At 45.0% G+C, this 20932-nt stretch overlaps 1 protein-coding gene across 25 annotated transcripts in view; it reads left to right on the plus strand.

Annotated features, from left to right (window-relative positions):
* RBFOX2 (RNA binding fox-1 homolog 2) overlaps positions 1-20932 on the plus strand; it is a 171784-nt gene that overhangs the window by 65830 nt on the left and 85022 nt on the right. The window contains exon 1 of one of the 25 annotated variants that reach the window (XM_041416647.1): positions 14292-14838. The exons of 23 other annotated variants lie outside the window; for them this stretch is intronic. In XM_041416647.1, coding sequence (XP_041272581.1) covers positions 14794-14838 — 45 coding nt within the window. In that variant the 5' untranslated portion in view covers positions 14292-14793. Of the gene's footprint in view, positions 1-14291; positions 14839-19086; positions 19268-20932 lie in introns of those variants that run through there. One more of the 25 variants, XM_041416649.1, reaches the window with a different exon arrangement.

Below are 20932 nucleotides of genomic sequence, written 5' to 3' on the forward strand. Positions count from 1 at the left end.
TCTGATTGCAGCTGGGACTGTCCTCCTGCCTTCCCCATCCATCAGGCCTGGGGTGATCCCATCACACTTGATACCAGTTAGTGTGGGGCTGGCCAGAACACAGACTTTGGTAGAACCTCAGCTTTCTTGGCTCTTTGGACAATTTGTAATACACCAGATTTTTTTTTTTTGTTCTTTATTTCTGAAAGTGGCATTGCCTATTGCTCTTCTGCCTGAGAGAGCCAAAGGGAAAGTGCTTGACTGCCTGTGCCCTGGTTGTTTGTGGGTATCAGTCAACTTTTCTGCTGCTTATCTGAAGCAGTAAAAATACAGGCGCTGGTGGTTCAGTTGTGTAAAAACAAAAGCTGATGTTGATTTAATCCCATTACACTGCGTTGATCTCTCAACCACTGGACTCTTAGTAGGATTCCAGCTTTAATCCTGTAAGGATCAATCTGGCCCATTGCTTTTCTGTCCTGATCCTAAATCCCCCTTTAATCTTGTTAATTATACCAGGCCTTTTTTGGTTTCATTTTTTTCCCTTGTGTACCAGCAAAACCACAGTAAATCTTCGTGCTGCTGTCTCTGACCTGATGTTTTTACCCTTTGCTCATCCTGTTGAGGAGCAAGGTTCTCCTGAAGGCTGGTTTCATCATTCATAGCAGTGTATTTGGTGGTCTGGTGTCTGCTGCTTCAGTCTCCTGTGAAGTCAGCTGGTTAGGCTGTTGTGTTGAATCCCTCCTGGTTCTGTCAGGAGTTTTCTTTTTATTTCATCTGTTGTTTGATACTGTGCTGTCTGAAGCGGGTGGGGAATCATGGAACATGACAGCCACTTTGAAATTGCTTTCTTATGTTAAAGAAAAAGGGTTTCTGGAGCAGAATCCCATCATTGGAGGAGAAGACAATTTCAGGGAAGATGGAGCACTGCTCAGATGATGAGGCACATGCTCTGAGAAGACTGGAACCTGTGTCAGGGCCTGGGTAGTCCCATGGCCCACAGACCTTTCTGAAGGTCACAGAGAAATTCAGCTGCTTAAATCAACCTTTTTATGTTTATATGTGTTTGGGTGGCTTGAGGAGAGGAATAATGTGCATTCAGACTTGAGGCTCTTTATCTTCACATTGTACTGTCTGCAGGCCTCCAAACCCAGTGCTGCCTTTTCTGTGTAATGCACAAGGCCAATTTCTCACTGTGACAATCTGCTCCTGGCACTTGCAATAGAAACTAGCAGTGCTTAATGTATTCATCTCTGTTATTTCCTATAGTGTAAAGAAGAAAACCAACCCAAAATTGCACCTATATTTGCTGTAACTCGATCAAGAGCTGACAGATAATTTTTGGAACATGTCTGTGCTGGGATCTTGACTGCTGTGCCAAATTTTATGCCTTTGTCTTGCAGTGTTGCTCCTTTTCTCTCCCCTGTCCATGCTGCTCTGCCTCCCCCAGCAGAAGCTTCTACTTTTCCAGCCTTTCAGCCAAATTCTGATTTCCCACCACCTTACCAGAGAACTATGGGGCTGATATCTCTCCTTGCCAGAATGCAGGCTGTAGGGTGTGGGTCTGGTATAGAAGTAGGCAAGGTGATTTCCTTTTAAGCCAGATAGAGGGGAAAGCAGGTTTAGATCACAGAGGATGAACTCTATGGATGTATTTATTCCAGTTGAAGCAGCCCTTGTGCTTAGTTTTAGAAAAACACTTCGAGCCATGGCAAGGAAGTAACAATTGCTTTTAAGGAAATGTGGGCATTTTCCCAGCACTTCTAGGGTTAAGGAAATTGTAGAGGGTGACATGGTGACAGTGTTCCCTATTTTTGTGTGTTGCCAGTAGCGAGAAGAGGGAAACTTTGATTTCTAATCCGCTTTGGAGGAGGCTCCGTATCAGGGCTGCACAGAAACATCCAGTCAAGCAGCTCCTTTATCATAAAGGGGATTTTAATTAAAACTGTTCTTGCATCATGAGCAAAATGAGCGTCAGTGCCAGCCAGCCCTGTACTGGGCATTTATCTCCTTCAAACCACATTACCAGTAATTGCTGCATTAAATCAAAGTCGAGGGAGATTACAGGTCTGAATTGGGCAGGCGGCCGGTGCCAGCGTGGGGAGCTCCGCGCTGCTGAGCCGCTGATACGGGAACCCCCTCGGCCCCCCAGCTGGGGGTGAAGAGTCGGAGGGCTGCTGGATCCCAAGAAGCCCTTCTCATTACAAGACAGGAATTTTTGTTATAACCTAGGCGGAGTGGCAGGCTGTATGCTTGGAGCATTTTAAGCTGCTGGTGTTTTTCTATTAACTTCCTTTTAAAACAAACAAAACCAATAACAAAACAAACCCTGTGGCATTGCCATCCCACTTCTGTCTCCTGTCTGGATCCACCACAGATGTTCCCTTTTGTTCATCATCTGCTACTTATTCCAGCCCTGAAACTTAAGAATAAATCACTTCTTGTCTTGATATATCCCTTTTTCCTCTCCTTGCCACAGTTCTGTTGTGGAGCTGCAAACTTGATTCCTCTCTGTCCCATCATGGGAGGGCTTCTTCCCTTCTTCACCTCTCCTCCCGCTGAGGAATTGTATCTGCCTTGACCTGTGGTTGCTTTGCTAACTATGGCTCATTAGTTAGTTTAATTATTTTTCTAGGTTTTTAAGCATTCTGTTGTCTCTAGGTCTAGAGCAGCTGTTTCCCTTCTTCTTATCCATATACTTTAACCTTGGTCACTCTAAAAAACATCTGATCATCCTAGCACTGCTGTTGCTTCCACTCTCCAAACTTCTGTCACGGCAAGGCTGAGGAATGACCGTGGCCACATGAGGTCTCAGGCATGTAGACTGGCTGGGGTAATTAGATCTGTGTGGGCATTCACTGAATTATCAAAATGTGACAGCTGGACTTTCAGTGGCTGTTGTTACCTCTGTCCCATAATTACAAAGAGGGTAAGCCAGGAAGAGAATGTGAAGAAAACAAGGGTGTTTTTCCTTTTGAAAAGTGACTGTCATTTTCTTTGTTTTTGTCTTGATGGCAGTTACACATTTTCCTGTTCTGTTGCTGACAATCTTGGGGCATTTGGGTGGCAGTGATGGTTTTTCTTCTATTTGTCCAGAGGTGTTGGCAATATGCCATTCTGAAATTTGTTTCCTACAGTGTTTGCACATCTCCTACATTCCTATGCTGCAGAATAGGGTCTCATTCTCAGTACTGTAGTGAGAACCTGGTAATGTATGTGAAAGATGATGCTGCAGCTGGATCTGCCTGCTAAAACAGGTTGCACGCTGTCGAGCTGTATTAGATTTTTAAGATTCGCACAAGTTTCTCAGAAGCTGTCTAGTTCAGAGCAGTTTCAGGAGTGTGCCTGCTGTGCCCCTTCAGAGCTTGAAGTTGCTGCTTTTGCTTCATTACAATGTGAGCTTGAGATGCAGCTTAAGTATTGCCCTACTTTAACTGTGGCCTACGCATGAATCTGTAGCCTGAGATAAGTGGTTCTTTTAAATTCATGCTAAGAGACCTGTAAAGCTGCAGAGGCTGAAGGTTGAGTGCTGCTGATATCCCAGCTGATAATGCAGAGGGGTTGCAGTTAATTTTTGCCTTAGTAGTCCTGTTAACCACAAAGTGAGAGCAGTCCCACTGCAGAGTAACTGGAGAGTTGTGCAGAGAACATGAGCCAGGTCTTTGGTGAAGATTTCTTGATAGTGAGAGAAGACAGAGATAGGGGTTTTCATGGGAGCCAGGAAGCCATCTGGATGGCATTGTGGTTTTGGGACAGAGAACGCAGATAGTGTGGGCAGATTAGGGTGAATGAACATGAGTGATATTTTCTTTTTTTAATTTTTTTTTTCGGTGGAGATCACAGAAAGCTGATAGAAGAGCAGGTATCTTGATCATGCAGATAGTGGAACCAGAGCAAGCCCTCAGTGGTTGTTGCCCAGGGATTTCAGCTGCTGTGGCTTGTTTTAGAACTTACTGGGAGTTGCAACTAGCCTGCAGGAAAAGGCTTTGGACTGAGCCATGTTGGTCTTTATTCTGTTCTTCTGGCTCTTGGGGAGAAGTGTGGGTGGCAGTTATCTTATGTGTCCATGGCAGACCTCTGTGCCCATGTCCTGGGACTCTGTGTGAGAATAAAAAGATTTCCAGAATTTTTCTCTCTTGCTTTCTCAAAACTAGATAGGTTTCAAAAATCCCAGTCAAAATGTAGCTGTTTGCTGCCTTTTACTATTTTTGTCTTAGTCTGAGGCAGAAAGTGATGTGAAGACTACTTCTTGCCTCTGAGCTGGCACAGTCTTAACATGCCTCTTTCTGTTCTCCACCACAGCCTTATACTTCTCCACTGAAAGCACTGGAGAAGGGACACAGCAGTAACTTGCACCTCTGCCTCCAGATGAGTAGTCCCTGGAGTCCACCCCCTACATTAAAGCATGACTTGCTGCTGTCACCGTTCATTTAGCCTGTCTTGACTCTCCTCTTTCAGGGTAAACTGCATCATTTTTGCCAGACCTCAGCTTTGCATGCTATTTCTGGATCCCTTCTGTGCACTCAGCAAATGCACCAAACTCTTAACTGCAGCACTTCTGGTATTTTGCTCTTGAATCTCTTTTGAGTTGCTTGACTTTGGGATCTTTAATTTTTTTTTTTTTAAATGTGAATGGGGAAAAAACAGGATTCATCATCTAAAGCTGAGCAGGTGGGCAAGATTTTGAACTGAGGCCTGCAGAAATTAACGGACAGATGTAATTCTATCATGAAATTATCTTTGCAGATTTATGCTGAAAGTGTCATATTTTGTACATTGATCTGCTGGAACTGTTTCCAGATTACTTCCTGAGATTTATTTGGTGACCTGCTGTTGTGGCAGCTAAAGGTCCTGCCTGCCTGATGTTCTCCAATTCCTCAGTTCCTGCCAGTAATACAGTCTCAAACTCAGCTATCACACATAGACAGTGCTGCCTGTTTATTTCTCTCTTACTTTAATTCAATTAAGAATTTTGTTTAGTATTTTTGATGTGTTTTGTCTCTTGCTTACACAGTTATGGGGTGTGGGCAGCTGCTCTGCTATTCTTATTGCACCAAGCTGGGCAGGGAGTGCTTTTCTCCTGTGTTGGAACAGCAGAATGCTGCTGTCCCAGAAAACCTTTCCCCCAAATTCTGCTTTTGTTTGTGTAGCTGGGAAGCCATAGCACTCTAAAGTAGGGATAAATTTAAGTTCATACTAGCATAATTTATTGTGTGGCCACTCGTTAACTTGGAACAAGTACCTTATTCTATTTTAGTTTGTCACGTGGAAGCAATTTGATAAGCTGGGGGGCGATGTGGGGAGGAAAGTCCATACCAAAACCGTCTCTGCTAGGAAGCAAGGGCTCAGCTAGATGAGTAAGACACACAGCCATGTTCTGAAATGCTCTGCCGTGGTTGATCATGTTCTCCCTTCACCCCAGGCAAAGGCGGGGTAGAACGTGTTGGCTCAAACCCTTGTTGGAAGTGGCTTATCCCATGAGCCGTTTGCTGGGCTAGATTGGGAATGCATGTGGCATTTCCAACAGCCCCACGTGGCCGCTTGCTGGTGGGTCTGAGGTAATGGCAGAGCTGTGCTTACACTGCAGGGGAATCGTCAGTGTGGTCCAGCCCTAGTTTGTGATTCATTCAATTAAAAATACTTCATGAGAGTATGTCTGATACTACCATCTGGTGACTTTTAATAATATTTATTCTTAGGAAGGTGGTTCTTTAATTAAGGAATTAACCTTAATTTTTGTAAGCTTAGCATAGATCTGAAGAAATGCTCAGACTTAAGCTGCTCTATTTCTAGAAGAGTCAAATCTTTCTTTTTCGGATCTCCCTGTTGTCCTCTTAAGGATCAACTAATTGAACTGCTGCTGCTTGTTAAGTGAACCAAGTGGGACTGTGAGAGACAGAATGGGCAAAGCTTTTCTCTGACTGAGGTTCTGGAACAGCCTCTGAAGTGAAGGAAAACTGCCTGCACTCTATTCTTTTTGCTTCCTCTTTGTCCACTACCCCCAAAGGAATATACAAAGGCAGTGTGGCTGTCATGTAATGTCTAAACTACCAAGAGAAAACTCCTTGTCTTCTTTGATGTTGAAATTCTGCATCTGGACACCTTTTTGTTTCTCATGTAATGAGCAAAAAGCATTTTGATGGACATGTAGCATTACCAAGATCAGTGCATATATAAGTGGTCCCTGAAGAAAGCTGTGATACAATCACCTTCATTACCAAGTGTCTTAGCCCAGAAGTATACTTATTTGCTTCCTAAAGCAGTGCCAAGTATTTAGAATTCTCCTTGAAAGAAGGCCCAGACCTAAGATGCAGATAATTTTTTTCTGGGAAGTCTGTGTATAATTTCTTTTCCCCCTGTTATATTGATACTGAGCCTTTGGTAATAACTAAGGCAATGGAGCCCATCTGGTTTTAGAAGCTTCTTTTGGACTTGCTGCGTGTTATATGCAGGTATTCTGGTGTTGTCTAAAGATTTTATAATTGAAACATGTTCTGTAATGTGTGTAAAGCACTGGATTGGGGTAGAAAGGAAGGCTGAAGTTATGTCTTCTATATGCTGCTGGTGTATCAAGACTACTGGCAGGTTTATTTTGTAACTTAATCACTAATAGATTCTTGTGAGTTATTGTTCTGTTAAAGCTGCCTTGATGAGAGCCAGCTCGTTAGTGTCATGAATAAAACCTCAGTTCTGGGAACACAGTCTGTTGACAGGGGATTTTTCAAACTTCAGATGAATGTTCGTTGCTGCCTTACATTTTTCCTTTGTAGTAATTTCAGAGATCGACTTTGGGCAATCTAACTTTTACCTGAATTAACGTGAGTCCTTGTCTGACAGCTGAAGTTATCTGGGCAGGATCTGTACTTCCAGCTTAAGGAAGACTCTGCCTACAGAAGTCTTAACTTTAGGATCAAGAGTGTTTGTCTGTCTCTCTTGACAGCTGTGACAGTGTAGGCTGGGTGTTGAAAGAGTTTGGTTTCTGGTTGAAGAAGATCCAGTCTTGTGATTTCATGAGTCCCCTTTGATATATAGGTTTCTGGAGTTTGCTAATGTTACCATTCTACTGGATGGCTGTAAGAAAGTTGAACAAAACAAAAAGTGCCAATTGCCCAGCAGACAGAGGCATTGCAATATGCTCCTTTAGCAGACTGACTTCATGTTATTGTTCAGCCTCCTTTTTCCATGTCCTTCCCTAAAGCAGAGTTAGTTGAGACTTTGAAAATAAGCAGTAGTTAAGAAGTAATGACTTCTAATTCTGATGTGTTCTCCTCTTATGTTGTGTATTTGCAATTGTTTTTTAAAACTGTTCTAGTTTTCCAGTCTAGACAAACCATTAATATGTAACAGCTGTGGGTAGATGATGCAGTGAAGACCCAAAGGCAGTAACAGGATGCAGGTATCTTATGTCCACAGTTTAGGGTGTGCATCATTTCTGCTCTTAAGCCACTTTAGATCAGTTTCAGGACTGTGGAGCTTGGTTGGAGAGTGTTTAGAGTGGTAGTGGCACATGCAAACAAACTCTATCACTCTTAAGTGAATTGCCTTGCAAATGGAGAGTGTGTGGCAGAAAAACATGGAAAAGGGAGATCTCTGGAACTTACAGGAGAAAAGACATGACCAGGACCTATTTCAGAGCTCCAGTTTTATTAAGTAGTATCTTTGGAATTTTTCTCTCTCTGGTTGTTTTTTTTTTTTTTTTTTTCATTTTCTCCATGAGAAGTGGATATGCAATGACTGAAGTTCTGTTGTCTGCCTGAAGTACATCTTCGGCAGAAGCAGTGGATATGATGGGGCAATCCTTGCTGCTTTACATTTTTGCTCATTCCTTTAGTTTTGGGTTCCTTGGGCCTTTTGCCAGGGGGCTTTTACTTTTCTTGGATTCAAAGTGTATTTTTGGTAATTTCATTTGTGCTAATGTGTTTTTGGACTATTAATCCTAATGAACATGAGGATTCAGTAATCAGATAGGGTTTCAGGCAAGAAATGGCTCCTATGGCTTTACCCCAACCCATTCAAATTCTTTCCTATGATGTCCTTATTATGCTAATACAACACACTTTGGTTTGCTGCTACTCCACATCCCCCAGAACTGCTGATTTAATTTCTGCTTTAGTGCATCTAGTTCCTGATCTGTGACATTTGCTTACTTAGTATGTTTCACTTGCAGAGAAGGCACTGGCTGGGTGCTGAGTTATTCACTCACCTGCATAGCTGATCCACCACCAAATCTTCTTGTCTTGAGATCAGGACATCTATGTAAAACTGGCAGGTTTCTGAAACGTGAGAAAAATCCAGTTTCTGCCGTCACCCATGTGTAGTCATATTTGCTTCTGCATGCCATTTTGGAATATTGAGCTTTCCTGTGCGTGCTCTGCTTACATTTATGTCCTCCCCACTTGAATCTCTTATGATTCCAGTGTCAGAACAACACCTAGACCATAAGTAAATTTTCCAGTCATTGGTGATACTGAATCTGTGAAGAAAAAGGAAAATCACACGTCGTTTGAAAAACATTACATCCATTCCAGCAAACAAGCAATAAATGTAGCCCTAGAGAGAGGAATGGGGACTTTCCAGTATAAATTCTCACCTGGAGTGAGCAAAAGCCACCTTTGTGCTTGGGGCATGGGACCTGCTTTGGTGCAAAATGGGAATCTCTTGCAGCTCTGTTGATGTAATCTTGGTGCTGTTTGTCTAACACTAGTATGAACTGGCTGAGCTGCTTGATCTATTTAGCTGCTATGGAAATCAGTGCATACCCAGCCAGAAAATGCATCCTTGCTTGCTGGCATGTTTCCTACATTTACATCAGTCTTTTAAAAGCAGAGACATATTGTAAGCTGCTCATCAGATCCCTGATGACCCAGTTTAGCAGATGTAGTGATTGGCTAATTGTTAAAGATGCCATTTTTGGTGGGTGAGAGGAAGAGCATCAGCCAGGCTTCTAGCGATGAAGAGTTAGATTCAGCAGAGGTAAGAGCCCTTTAGTGGGAGTAACTAGATAAGGCTTGGATTAATTTGTCTGGAGACCAGAAAATTATGCAAAAGATTTATAAATGTAGTTCGTAAAATGAAACTGTTGGTGTAATTCCTTAGTAAAGATCAATGTGGGGGAATTGTTATATATCATGGAAATATCTCAGATTCCATGCTGTATTACTGTGTCCCCACACTACCACAGTTTTTAGCAATTACAAAAAAAAAAAAAAAAGAAAAAAAAAGAAAAAAAAAGTGTTAAGTGTCTGGAACTTCTGTGGCTGCACTTCAAGCATCATGAGATTATGGCTATATTATGTTCTTATAGCTGTACTTGTAATTGTGACTTAACATGCTTGCTATAAACAGTCTGAACAAAGCAGGTAAAGCAAAGCCCAGGGCTGTGGTCCTGGCATTTCCCAAAAATATTCCTCTGTCTCCAGATATCAAAGAGAGCAGTGCACGTGAAGCAAAGTACTGGGTTTTGAGAACACAGGGAAAAACTTGTGTAATCTCCATGCCTTGCTTAGTACGCAGAAAGGGGAAAATTAAGTAAATGCTGCTACAGTGGCGTGTAAAACAGTATCTGTAGAAAGAGTGATGGGTAGGTAGGAGCTGGAAAAAGCTAAATTAAATGTTATTAAAAAAATAATAAAGATCAGCAGTAACAAGATGGGTGATAGTTAAGAGAGTTGGGAGCTGTGTGATCAATAAATGTACATCAGAGTGGTTTGTGGGTTTTTTTGGTGTTTTTTTTTTTCTTCTTTTTTTTTTTTTTTTTTTGGTAGACTCTGGCATTCGAAATAATAAATAGGGGAACCAGAGCTACTGGTGCAGAACATGAAACTGGATATTATAGGGATAATGTCAATCTGCAAGAATAGTAATCATGGCTTTAACATGCTTTCAAGGTTATATGTGGTTCAGATAGGGTAGATGTAAAAGGTGATAGGCTGTATTGTATGCAGTAGACTGTAAAGAAGAAAGCAGAGTAATACTGATAATGTGGGATTTGTTTCTGGTCAAATTGATGTGGGGAAGAATGGTAAAAGAGGTCCCAGGGGAAGTACTGTGAGTCTGCTGTAATCCCTCATAGGATTGGATTCAGATAGAAACTTGAGGCTTGAAAATTATACTATTCCCAATACCATTAGAGAGGTAAATATTAGTATGAGAAACTTTAATTTCTCAGATACATCTTGGAGAACAGATGCTGCTAATATTCATCAGATCAAAAGATTTTGTCATTGTAGCATCATCACCTATTGTTGACACAGTTAGTGGATTGTTGGTGCTATGACTTTTACAGGAAAACAAGCTGTTCAGGAACCTCCATCTCCCCACCTGTGGATGGCATGATCATGCTACAAGCTTTGATACATGAAGCAATATATTTGATGAAGTCAGTGCAGCCCTGAATGGTGTGCTTTGGGGTTGGTGGTCTTTTTTTTTGGTTGATTGAGATGTTTTTTAAATTTCTTTTTCAGAGGCACTTTGGATACAAATTAGTGATGGTATATGTAAAGGGGAAAATCGTTTAAGAAGAAACTTTAGCCTAACCTTATAAAGGCTGTTAGGTGAAAAAAAGAAGAAAATTTACAAAAGAGAATTTATCACCAGAGATTGCTGTGCCTTTAAAATCAGTAGAGATGAAATAAGAACTGCCAAAAATCAGGCTGAATTAAACCTTAAAAGTGTTGCTAAGGAAATGGGTGACAGTTTCTCAAAATACAATTAGAGAGAAGGGAGGAGGTGGGGCCACTTAGTGTTGAGAATAAGGTAGTTAATAAGGATGCTCTTGTGGTCACAGAATTGAGCCAGTCTTTGCTGTTTTAAGTAGAGTTGATCTTGGGAGCAAGGGCAGTATTGGTAGTGGGCATGAACCCACCGTAGAAGCAGCCACACTGGACATTTCCAAGATGTTAGTTAGTGCAGGTAGGCTGGGCTGGGAAGCAGGGTTGCCTGGGGAAGGGGGGGTGCCTATTCCTCAGAGTGAAAGAACTGGTTCATGCAGTTGCAGATCTGATAGAAGTTTTAATCTGTCAAATAGGAGTGCTGTCATATGGAGAACAGGAAGTGGAATAGACCTATTGCTGGTGGGGAATGAGCTGAGTAAAGTAACCTCAGCTGCATGCTGGCACACAAATATTAATTAAAGGCTTGGATAAAAATAAAGAATGTGATAAAAGGCAACACAAGTCCATTAAAACTGGGTTGTGCCTTATCAGCCTGTCTGTTTTTAAGATAACCACTTTTCTTACCTTGATAATGTGTGTTTGACATAGTGGGATGACGTCTCTTACTATAGACAGGTTCTACAGCATCTGATGTGGTGCTACAGAGGAAAGTACTAATAATGAGACTAGAGAAGATGCAGTTTAGTGCTGGAAATGTGAAACAGAGCTGATGTTGTTCTGGGTGATGTCTTTAAAAATAAAGATGAGCACAGGCTAGATCAGGTGCAAGAACATGCTTCTAGAAGTTGGGGCATAGCCAGCCTGTCATGTGACGGAAGACTGCAACAGCTGCTTGTTTGGATGGTTAGAGAGGGAATACAGGAGGAAGGTTAATTGTAAGGGAAAGAGAAAATACAGCTAAGCCGTAGGACACTACTGGCACAGGAACAATGGAAAGACAGAAATTGCTCAGGAATAGCATTAAGCTGGAGAACACAAATCCCAGATATTCTAGAGCAGCCTTTTGGCTGGGGCAGTGTAGCTGTAAAACCCAGCTCTAAGATACAGTGTGATAAATTTTATGAAGAGTTAAGATGATGTTCTGTGATAGCAGTTGATCTGATTCTGTGTGTCAGGAGATCTTTTCCAGTCTTCATATTTCTGTAAATTTAAAACTATTTATATATGTAAACATCTGCAGGAACAAGGCTATGATTTTATAACAGTTACCTTACCCGACTTGTGTTACTGGAAATGCATGGGCATAGTAGGTTGCATGGTAATGTAGTTGGACTATTATCCCGAAACAGAATTATGGAGTGCAGCGCCCTCTTATATTTGACTAATATTTGTTGCAAGTCAGTGTGCAGTAGTAAACCAACCCTTGTGGCCACTCTTGCAGAAAATTCAGTGGTTTATTACTGGTCAGTAAAGTCCTGCTGTGTGCACCTTGGCACATATGAGTTTAAAACTAGCTTTTGTCATTTATTTGCCTGAGGGACACAAGAAATGCGATGCTTTTTTACCAAAGTATCACATGAATATCTTAATGCTGGTCAAGTCACAGTATTTAAGTTTGCATCAAAAACTTTAAAGCCTGGCAGTTTTATTGGATCTGTAGTTAAAACAGCAGAGGAGCTTAGGTGACGCTCCCCTTCCTTGTTTTGTTTTGCCCATTTGATGCGTATTTATAGATAGGAAGATACCTGCACTAGGATTTGGAAATGTTTTATTCCCCTGAGGCCTGGCTGGAAATGACAAGAACTGGATTGTGAAATAAATGTAAGGTTTTTAACTTAGTTAGGGATTTGGTTTTAAAACCTCGGACAGTAATATGAAGTAGCAAAAACAGGCTGTGGAAAAGTCTTTGGCTTTGTATAAATTAATGCCTTTTCATAAAAAGATTTTATTGGAGATACTAAATTGCTTGAGTGCATGGTAATGAGCTATGCAAAAGAATGAAGGGCAGGCACCTTTTGAACATGTAGTTACAGAAAAGAGAAGGAAATAAAAAAGTACTGGTCGTTCAGAGGAAACCAGATTCTATCTGTGCCCCCAGGGAGGGCATGCAGGGAGTGCTGAGAGGTAGCCAAAAAGCCCTCTGGTGAGGAGGAAGGGGCATAGTGGTGAGCTGGTTTGGGTTTGTTTGGGGTGAAATAAATTGGCCAAAGGCAGAATGAGATGGAAGTTCATTGTGGGAGCCTCATCCTTTTTCCCCAGTGAAGAGATCTAGAAACATAGGGGCATTCCCATTTATGGGCAACTAATTTCTTTGTCTGTGCGAATCTTCACACAGAAACAATGGCTATAGAAACTTTTATGTATTTATTTATTTATTTTAGGTGTAGAAAATGTCATGCTTTTTACTCCCCAAATTGGTCATGCTCCTTTTGTAAGGAAGGAGTGGTCCTGTGGCTCTAGGAAAGATGATGAGAGTGGGCGACACCTGCTATGAGCACTCACCCAGCTCATAGCTGTCCTTTCCTGAGGCTCTCAGAAAGAAAGGGCAGTGGGAGCAGAGGATGAGCCAAGAGCTGTCCTGCTGGCCTGAGGGGGTTGAGGGCTGTGAATTAGGTACCCTTTACCTGAATGACAAAGGTTTGTGTATGCAAATTGTACTAGATAACGATCCACATATTTAACTCCTGAAGAAAAGTAAATCTCAAGATTAACTCTTTCTGAGGGGGAGGAAATTGTGAGTGAAAATAGAAAGGCAGCTGCCCTGGAGCTAGGCTGAGGGAGCTGTTGAGTGGTGCACAGCAGCACTACAGAAAAGTTAAAGATTAGAAATGCAAAAACCCCCTGACTTTATGCATTTAAAATGGTGTGTGGGGGGGAAATTTGGCTAGCCCTTCTTGGATTTGATCACTGTAGCATGTTTATTTTTGAAACCTCAGAGGGAGGGGTTTTATCCCTGCTATCCTTTGGAGGAAGGTGGGAATCTTTTGTAGGCTTAGGCTGTTAACCCTTTGAGAACCCAGGTTTGGTCCAGTGTCCACCCGTCACTACAAAAAACTTGGTATGGCTTTTTGGTAGTGATGGATGAAACTTCATGCAATTTGTTATGGGAGGTCAGGCCCCCTCAATGCTCCCTCTGGCCATGGTGTATCTTCTAAAAATCAGCAGCAGGCCCTTGGATATCTGGTAACGTGGCTGGCATGTGAGGCTGCTGGGGTGAGCCTGCTGGCCGAGCAGCTCCCCATCTGTCCCTGTCGGTCAGGGAGCAGATTCCTCCCTGGGAATGAGGAGGATGAGCTTCCTAAAATGGGCACAACAACTGGCCCTGCCCAGCCTTGCCCCCTTCTCCCTGCTGCTCGCTGTCCCATGTGACAGAGTTAATCCCCCTCGCTGCCCCCAGTTTGACTAGAACAGCTGAGGGGGACAACCCACCGGCCCAAGGCTGGGGCAGTGGGGGCCATTCCAGGGCCCAGCTCCCCCCGCCAGCCCCGGTTCCGGCAGCTGTCCCTGCTTGCCTCAGCTAGGGAGGGAGGGCGAAGCGTTAAATGATACGGGCACACACTCCCTTGTGAAAGAGATCCCTTCAGTTTGAGATATCACTGTGACTTCTCCCCTCTCCCTCCCTCCTTCCCTGACACCAAAGGGTTTTACTATGCTAATCCCAGCACCTGTCCCTGCAGAGGACAGCAAGAAGGGTATGGTGGTGGGGGAGGAACAGTCCCATATGTTTTTCCCTGTCCTGGATTGGGAGTGTTCCCTCTGACGCACCTAGAGCCCAGAACATATGCTCTTTTCAGATCCTAAATGCTGTTTGCTTCCTCCTATCCCTGGCAGCAGTGGCTGCAAAGATCCTGTGTCCCCCTCTTCCTGGCAGTTGCTCTGTTTGCTGCCCGGGAATCGCAGGACACTCCTCAGTCGAGGCTTGCAGGGCCGTTTTCAGTAGAGGACTTCTAATTTTAGGAGCCTCCGCCGCCTATGGTTGAGCGCTGCCTTGCTGGATCCCAGAAGAGAGGGGCTGAGCTGTGCCGAGCCAGGCAGCTCCTTTTATTTTCAGCTGAGCTAGTGTCAACCTGAGTGGCCCCAGAGGCCCGAGCCAAGCACTGCGCAGGGCTGCCAGAGTCCTTCCCACAAGGCTGAAAGACGGAGACTCGGATTTGAAGCTTCCAGTCCTGTGTCCATTTGGCCTTTAGCTGGAGGATCTTTGGCTATGTATGGTGTGTATTGTATGGATTACCAATACCCAGTCGTCCAGGTAAGCAAAAGGACAGTGGTGACTTTAAGGAGTTTTGCTCTCTGTGTTGTTTGGACAAAACTGGAGCTTACATGCTGGTTTCGTAGAAGGACACTGCTTCCAAGCTGGGCTTCTTGTGTCCCAGGCCTCTGCCCAGAGACCCTGCAGATGGCTTTGAAGCCCCTGCACCTGAGCCAGTACCATTTGATACTTTTTAACTCCAAGATTTGTCTTGTTTGAGACTTGTGTATTCTGGTTCACATTTTTTGCCTTTTTCTTTGATCATTTGTTTGTTTGTAGGGGATGTTGAACTGACAGCAGTGCTGTGCTCTGCAAACTAGTGTGTTGTTGTGTGTCTCACTGCGTTGTCGGGGCACATGTGACCTGTATGTGTGACTGCAGCCTGTCCCACAGGGATGCTGAGCCACCCAGAGCAGCTCCTCACCTATTCTCCTCCTCCCTCCTCCAAAATCACCCACAAAACCTCTGACAAAATCTCATTTGTCACATTTTTGCTTTTGGAGGTCCAGAAGGGTGTGTAGGGTGAAAGGAACGGGTGGGTTTGAGAGCAGCGCTTGGGGCTGGGCAAAGTCTGGATTGCAGCCTCTGCTGGGGGAGGGGGCTATATTTGGAGCACATGTGACATTTGCTGGCCCAGTGTGTGGACTCTTGGAGGAGACAGAGGCTGTGTGGGTCAGGCTCAAATACTTTTGGAGCCAAGTGAAAGATGATGTTCTCTAGGCAGTCCTTGGCTATTCAGTGTCAGCACTCTGTGTCCTTACAAACACCAAGTTTATCCATTTTAAAATGTGAAATGTAGACTAGCAGTTCAAGATTATCTACAGTGAGATACATCAGATAGCCACTAAATAGTATTTTGTTAGGTTACCTTGTATGGGGGGTTTTATTACCCAGATGAATGGAATCCACCAGCAGAAGTGTGTCTTTTGGTTGTTAAGATTTGTTCGTGATAAATTGGTTCTTTGCGCTGGAAACTCTCTTTTTCTTCCCTCTGGCCGTGGTCCAGCTGGCAGGTTTGCTCCATCTAAACTTGAGCCAGCACAGAAATGCAGGTAATGGGATGTTAAAATTGAAGGCTGTGCTTGCTTTCCACCCTTAGCAGCAAAGGGTGGTAAATAATACAGCTAAAAAAAAAAAAGGGGGGGACAACGTATCCTGAAATCTTCTGAAAGCAGAGTGTTTGTGGACTCCTCCTCTTCCTAGTTCCATGATTTCTATGAGTTTTAGGGTAACCCAAGCATTTCAGAGTGTACCTGTAGACTACTTAATCAAACTAGAGGTTAGTTCTTCATCTGTGTTCTCATCAGTGTGATTTCAGTGGCCTTGTCCTTTGGCCTGCTGTATAAACATTCTTCTCCAGCTTCTTTTCCATTAGGATTTGAATGGTAGGAGCTAACTAGAAACATCACGTACATCTGTACGAACACAGAAGAGAATATAAAAGTGTCACAGCCATGCTCAGGTGGGAGCAAGGAGCTTTGCCTGGTATGATGAGGTTTATCAGCTGTGCCCTGGCACTGCAGACAGACCAGTTAAATTTGCCCATAGTTATTTCAAAATGCTACTTCTACAGCGCAGTAACAAAGTTTTGATGCATATGCGCCCGTGATGTATGAGAAACCATAAGAACTCATAAGTATTGGCATCTAAAGCTGTTTTGAACACATTGCTTTTTGAATAAATGCAGTAAGTAGGAAGGGGTGATCTCGTGGCTCTGAGCTATGTGTTCTTCAGCCTTCCAGCCTTCAGCTCTGCCTGTGCTTCTCTGTTCTTTTCAGCAGCAAGATTTGCAGTTTAGGTTTTGGTTTTGCTTAGTAGCGGGTGGCAAACTGTCATGGTAAATTCAGGAGTGGTTCCATGATTCTCACATAGGAGAAGCTAAGTGGAGGTCTACCAAATTATTCTGCATGGCCATGACACAACATCTGAACCCCCATGCCTCAGTGAGGAAAGATGAATTGCACACATTCACCAAATTTTTGTAGGCCTTGTTCATTATTGGACATCGCTCCTGGGCTGCAGTAAGACAGCAAAGATCTCAAGTGTTGCCGCATCTGGTCATGTTTTGCATGGTGTGTTTTAAACTTTTGAAACTCTGTATCAGATATTCACTTCAGCTGCTTTTGTAGCAGTGGGAAGTCTTGCAGACTTGTGTTCGTTGTTGCCTGAGCACAACTACTGAAAATTGGGTGTTTTCTCTTGCTCAGCAGGAGCAAAGGTGGATATATTCCAAGCATGGAGAAGGATATGCCTTCTGGCCCACAATGGTGATGAAAGAGGGAGACCAGCAGTAGATCATACTGAAGGGAATTCCCACTCTGCTGGCACATGAGCAAGGCAGATGTACCAACTGGGTGGTGGGAGGCAGTGCAAGAGAAGGTTCAGTGCGTGGTTGGGCATTTCATTTTCCTTAGAAGACTCTTTCTGATGGCAACTATTTCTGGAGGTTCCTCAGGTGAAGGCCAAAATGGAATAGAAATGCTGCTATTCTGGTTAACAGTAGTGGGATGATGTCCAGAAGGTCTGTGCTACAGCCCCAGATCTGGGACAAGAAGGTGCTACCTCATGGCACAGACAAGACCGAGTGAACACAACAGTTGAAGTACTTAAGTGGAGAGAATAAGGAGATTCTCCTGAGTCATTTGCAGAGGTCTGATGAATGAGATGCACAGTGCTGAAACCTGGTGCTTTGTCATGTCAAAGGTTTAAGCAGGTGACTGTGTTGTGGTTGTGGTTTTTTTTTTTTTTTTTTTTTTTTTTTATGGAATTTACATTTGACCTAGAACTGTGCTCCAGAATCTCAGGTTTGTAATGTTGGGGGGGGGTGCAGAGAAACCAAATCCACTACTTTCCCTGGTTTTGCAACATTGCATGTAAATATTATAACTTGCAAGTTACCAGAGAGGATGAGATAACACAGAAAAACATGGACTCTGACTCAGAGACCTGTGGGCTGCAGCCATGGCGGCTGGCTCCCTCCCAGAGGATCCCACACCATGGTTTGGTTGTGTTGGGTGGCTGGCCCATGACTCTCAGCCTCCATGTGCTGGTGGCATGTAAGGGCTTCTGGTGTCTTGGTGTCCTGCTTTTCACAACAGAGGAGAGACTGGCTTGTGACACGTGCTCCCGCTGGTCTGCTGAATGAGGGGAGAAAGGGCAAAGGAAGGAAAGGAAGAAGGGAGGGAGCCAGAGGTCAGTTTGCAGCGAGTGAAATTGGGAAAACCAAAAAACATCAGCATGGGCTGCCTGAAGAGCAGTGCTATAGCAGAAGCCCATGAAGCAAAACCACTGAGCTTCCCCCCCCCCCCCCCCCCCCATGTAAATTATAACTGGGCATATTCATGCAAAGAACACATGGGGATTGAAGGTGTTACTGCACCGTAATTTGGCTTTTTTGCTGCTGAAGCCTGGGGAGTCTCTTGAGTACCAGGTGTCAAGAAGCGATACATCAGAAGCACAACTTGCCTGAGTGGTTTTATCTCTGCATCATGAGCACTGGAGCATCAGTACAGTCTTCTTGTCTAACTGTGGGATTGGCAGACCTGTGCTCAGCCCTGTCCGTGGGTTTCCATAGGTGCAATATTGGGAAGAATCAATCTGAGCATCTCAGATCCCGTCTGGCAAATGGGGTAGCAGTGTATCACTCTGTTTTACGGGGTCGCTGAGAGAACAGATGCTGTCAACCGTGGCGTGCTCAGGTGCTCAGGGCCAGATGCTTGCTGAAGATAAATGGGAGGAAAAAAGCAAGCTGGGAAGGAGTCCAGCGGTCTCCAGGTTTTATGATGATAGAAATGCAGATCCTGGCACGGATACTGCTTCCGGTTCAGCCAACACACCGTGTAACCCACGCGTTCTCCCTTTTGTGGCAGAAGGGAGGTCTGTGCAAAACTGACAGCTATCTCTCCAGCATCCTCCAGCCGAGAGATGCTTTCTCCCGCCTGCTGAGGTCCAGGCGGGGTTGGCCTGGGGCTCTGGGAATGGTAGGTGCGGAGGAGCTCGGGCCGGCCGTGAGGTTCTGCTGGCCGCTGCACGGGGCCACCACCTTCGCTTTTGTTTCCAGCTCGCGTTTGCGCCTTCGCCGAATCCTCCTGGTTCCTGGGGAGCAGTGGGGAGTCCCGGCGGGCAGGCGAGGGAGCGCCTCGCTGGGGCGGGGGCTGGCCGGGCCGTGCCGAGCCCAGCCGGGCGGGGCGGGGCGGGGCGCGGCGGGGGCGGCCCCGAGGAACACGGGAGAAGAAAGAGAGGAAAAAGGGCTCGGGGAGCACCGCGCCGGCGAGGCAGCGCAGCGCAGGCACTCGCCGCCGCCCGCCTCCACGGGGCTGCTGCTTTTTTATTTGGTTTTATTTTTTTCTCTTTTTTGTAAATTTTCCCTCTCCCGTGCGGCCGGCCTCCCCCATTTTGGTTTATGGAGAAAAAGAAAATGGTAACTCAGGTAAGGGTGGCGGGCGGGCCGGGCTCCGGCGGCTGCCCGCCCGGCTTTGTCTGGGCGGGGAGCGGTGCGGGAGGGAGCCCCGCCGCGCCGGGCACCCGCGGTGGGATCTTTGGGGAAGGGGTTCCTGCGGCCCCCCTGCCCGGAGCAGCCTCGCAGTGCCCTCTAGAGAGAGCGGTGCGCGAGGGGCACGGGTTGCCCCTGCTTCGATTTAGGCTAAACCTGCCTTTGAACAGCCGATCCCGAAGGTGGACGGCTTCCCCGCCGCTTTTCCATCCGGCTGCCGGTCACCGCGGGGGCCGGGAAGCCCTTGTAGGTAGCTGTAGGCGTGGGGCTGCCCGTGTCTTCCCGGGGGAAAGCGGCTGACGTTTCCTGAGGAGCGCGCCCAGCTGCCACGGCCATCGCGCATCCACCGCAAAGGGTTTTCGTCGGACGGTGCTCGCCTTTTAAGGCTACTGTATGCTTTTGGATTTTGAGGTTTTTTTTTTTTTTTTCTGGCATGGCATACGCAACTCGCCACCGGAGGGAGCGGGCAAAGGGAGGGAGGAGTAGGAAAGCGGCATCGTGGAGCTGGAATCCTTTGGAGTTAGGCATTATATAATGTCCCCGCAGTGCCTTGCAGAGCTGGAAACCTTTGGGGGATATTCCCAAAGGGGGTGGAGGGAAGGACTCTCAGAAGGAACTTTTCTTCAAATCTGGGTTTCACAAGTGCTTTTTTTTCTGTACAGCTTTGCAGGTCTTTAGAATAGATGCATACTACCTTTTTGGCTTTCCTTAGCTCTCTGGCTGAAGCCCCCTTTACTAGCTGCTGCTGAGATCCTGCATGTCCCACTACAAGGAGCATATCTTTCACTGGTGCCTAACTCAGAACCCATCTGCTGCGAGAAGTGACACCCACTTTGACCCTTTCCCATCTTGCACTGATTGTCAGTGGCTGAAAAATAGGTCTCTGTCCACTCTAAAGGTATCTTCCCAGGCTCCCAAGGCCCACCTTTTCCTTCTGCTATTTAGTCCCTTCCATTATAAAGTCCTTTTTATCTGGACCAAGGCTTTCTGTTCTGAGACGGAAGAGCTCTCCAGAAATCTCGTGGGGCATTCTGTACCTATATTTAGTTTAGCAAGTGATGCTGGAAAGCTGTGTCTCTGCAGTCAGCGTCCATTTGTGTTTTGCTATGTGCTCGGAGTGTGCCTGGTCAGATGGAGGTGTGTGCCCCTAAGCTGCAGGTGTGCGCATTTCAGAGAGTTGTTCTGCATAGCCTTGTGTTGCAATGTGCTCTCAGCCACAGCCATCACGCTCGGAGCGCATGTCTGTGCAGTGCAGAAAGGTGCCTGGGTTACCAGGACCCAGGCTTGGGGATGTGCAGGGCTGGGATGGATGAGATTCTACCGGAGCACTGGCTGAAATAGGGGAGGGTATAAACTCTCCTAAAGATTTAGGATATACTAATGGACTCCAGGGAAATCTGTCTTCTGCAGAAACTCTTAATTTATTGACGTGGAGAAGGAGGTATCAAGACTGCGTGTTATTGTATTGTTTGACCTTGAATTACGATTGTCTTAAGAGTATGTACTATTTAGTATAGGTTTTCAGGATTTGCATTGTGTATTTACATGCTGAGATGCTGGAGAAGATGCATATTAAAAAAAACACCCAGTAGGCGAGGTGAA

This window comes from Onychostruthus taczanowskii, unplaced genomic scaffold (genome assembly GCF_017590055.1).
Source record: "Onychostruthus taczanowskii isolate IOZ18803 unplaced genomic scaffold, ASM1759005v1 scaffold53, whole genome shotgun sequence".
In the NCBI taxonomy this organism is placed as follows: domain Eukaryota; kingdom Metazoa; phylum Chordata; class Aves; order Passeriformes; family Passeridae; genus Onychostruthus; species Onychostruthus taczanowskii.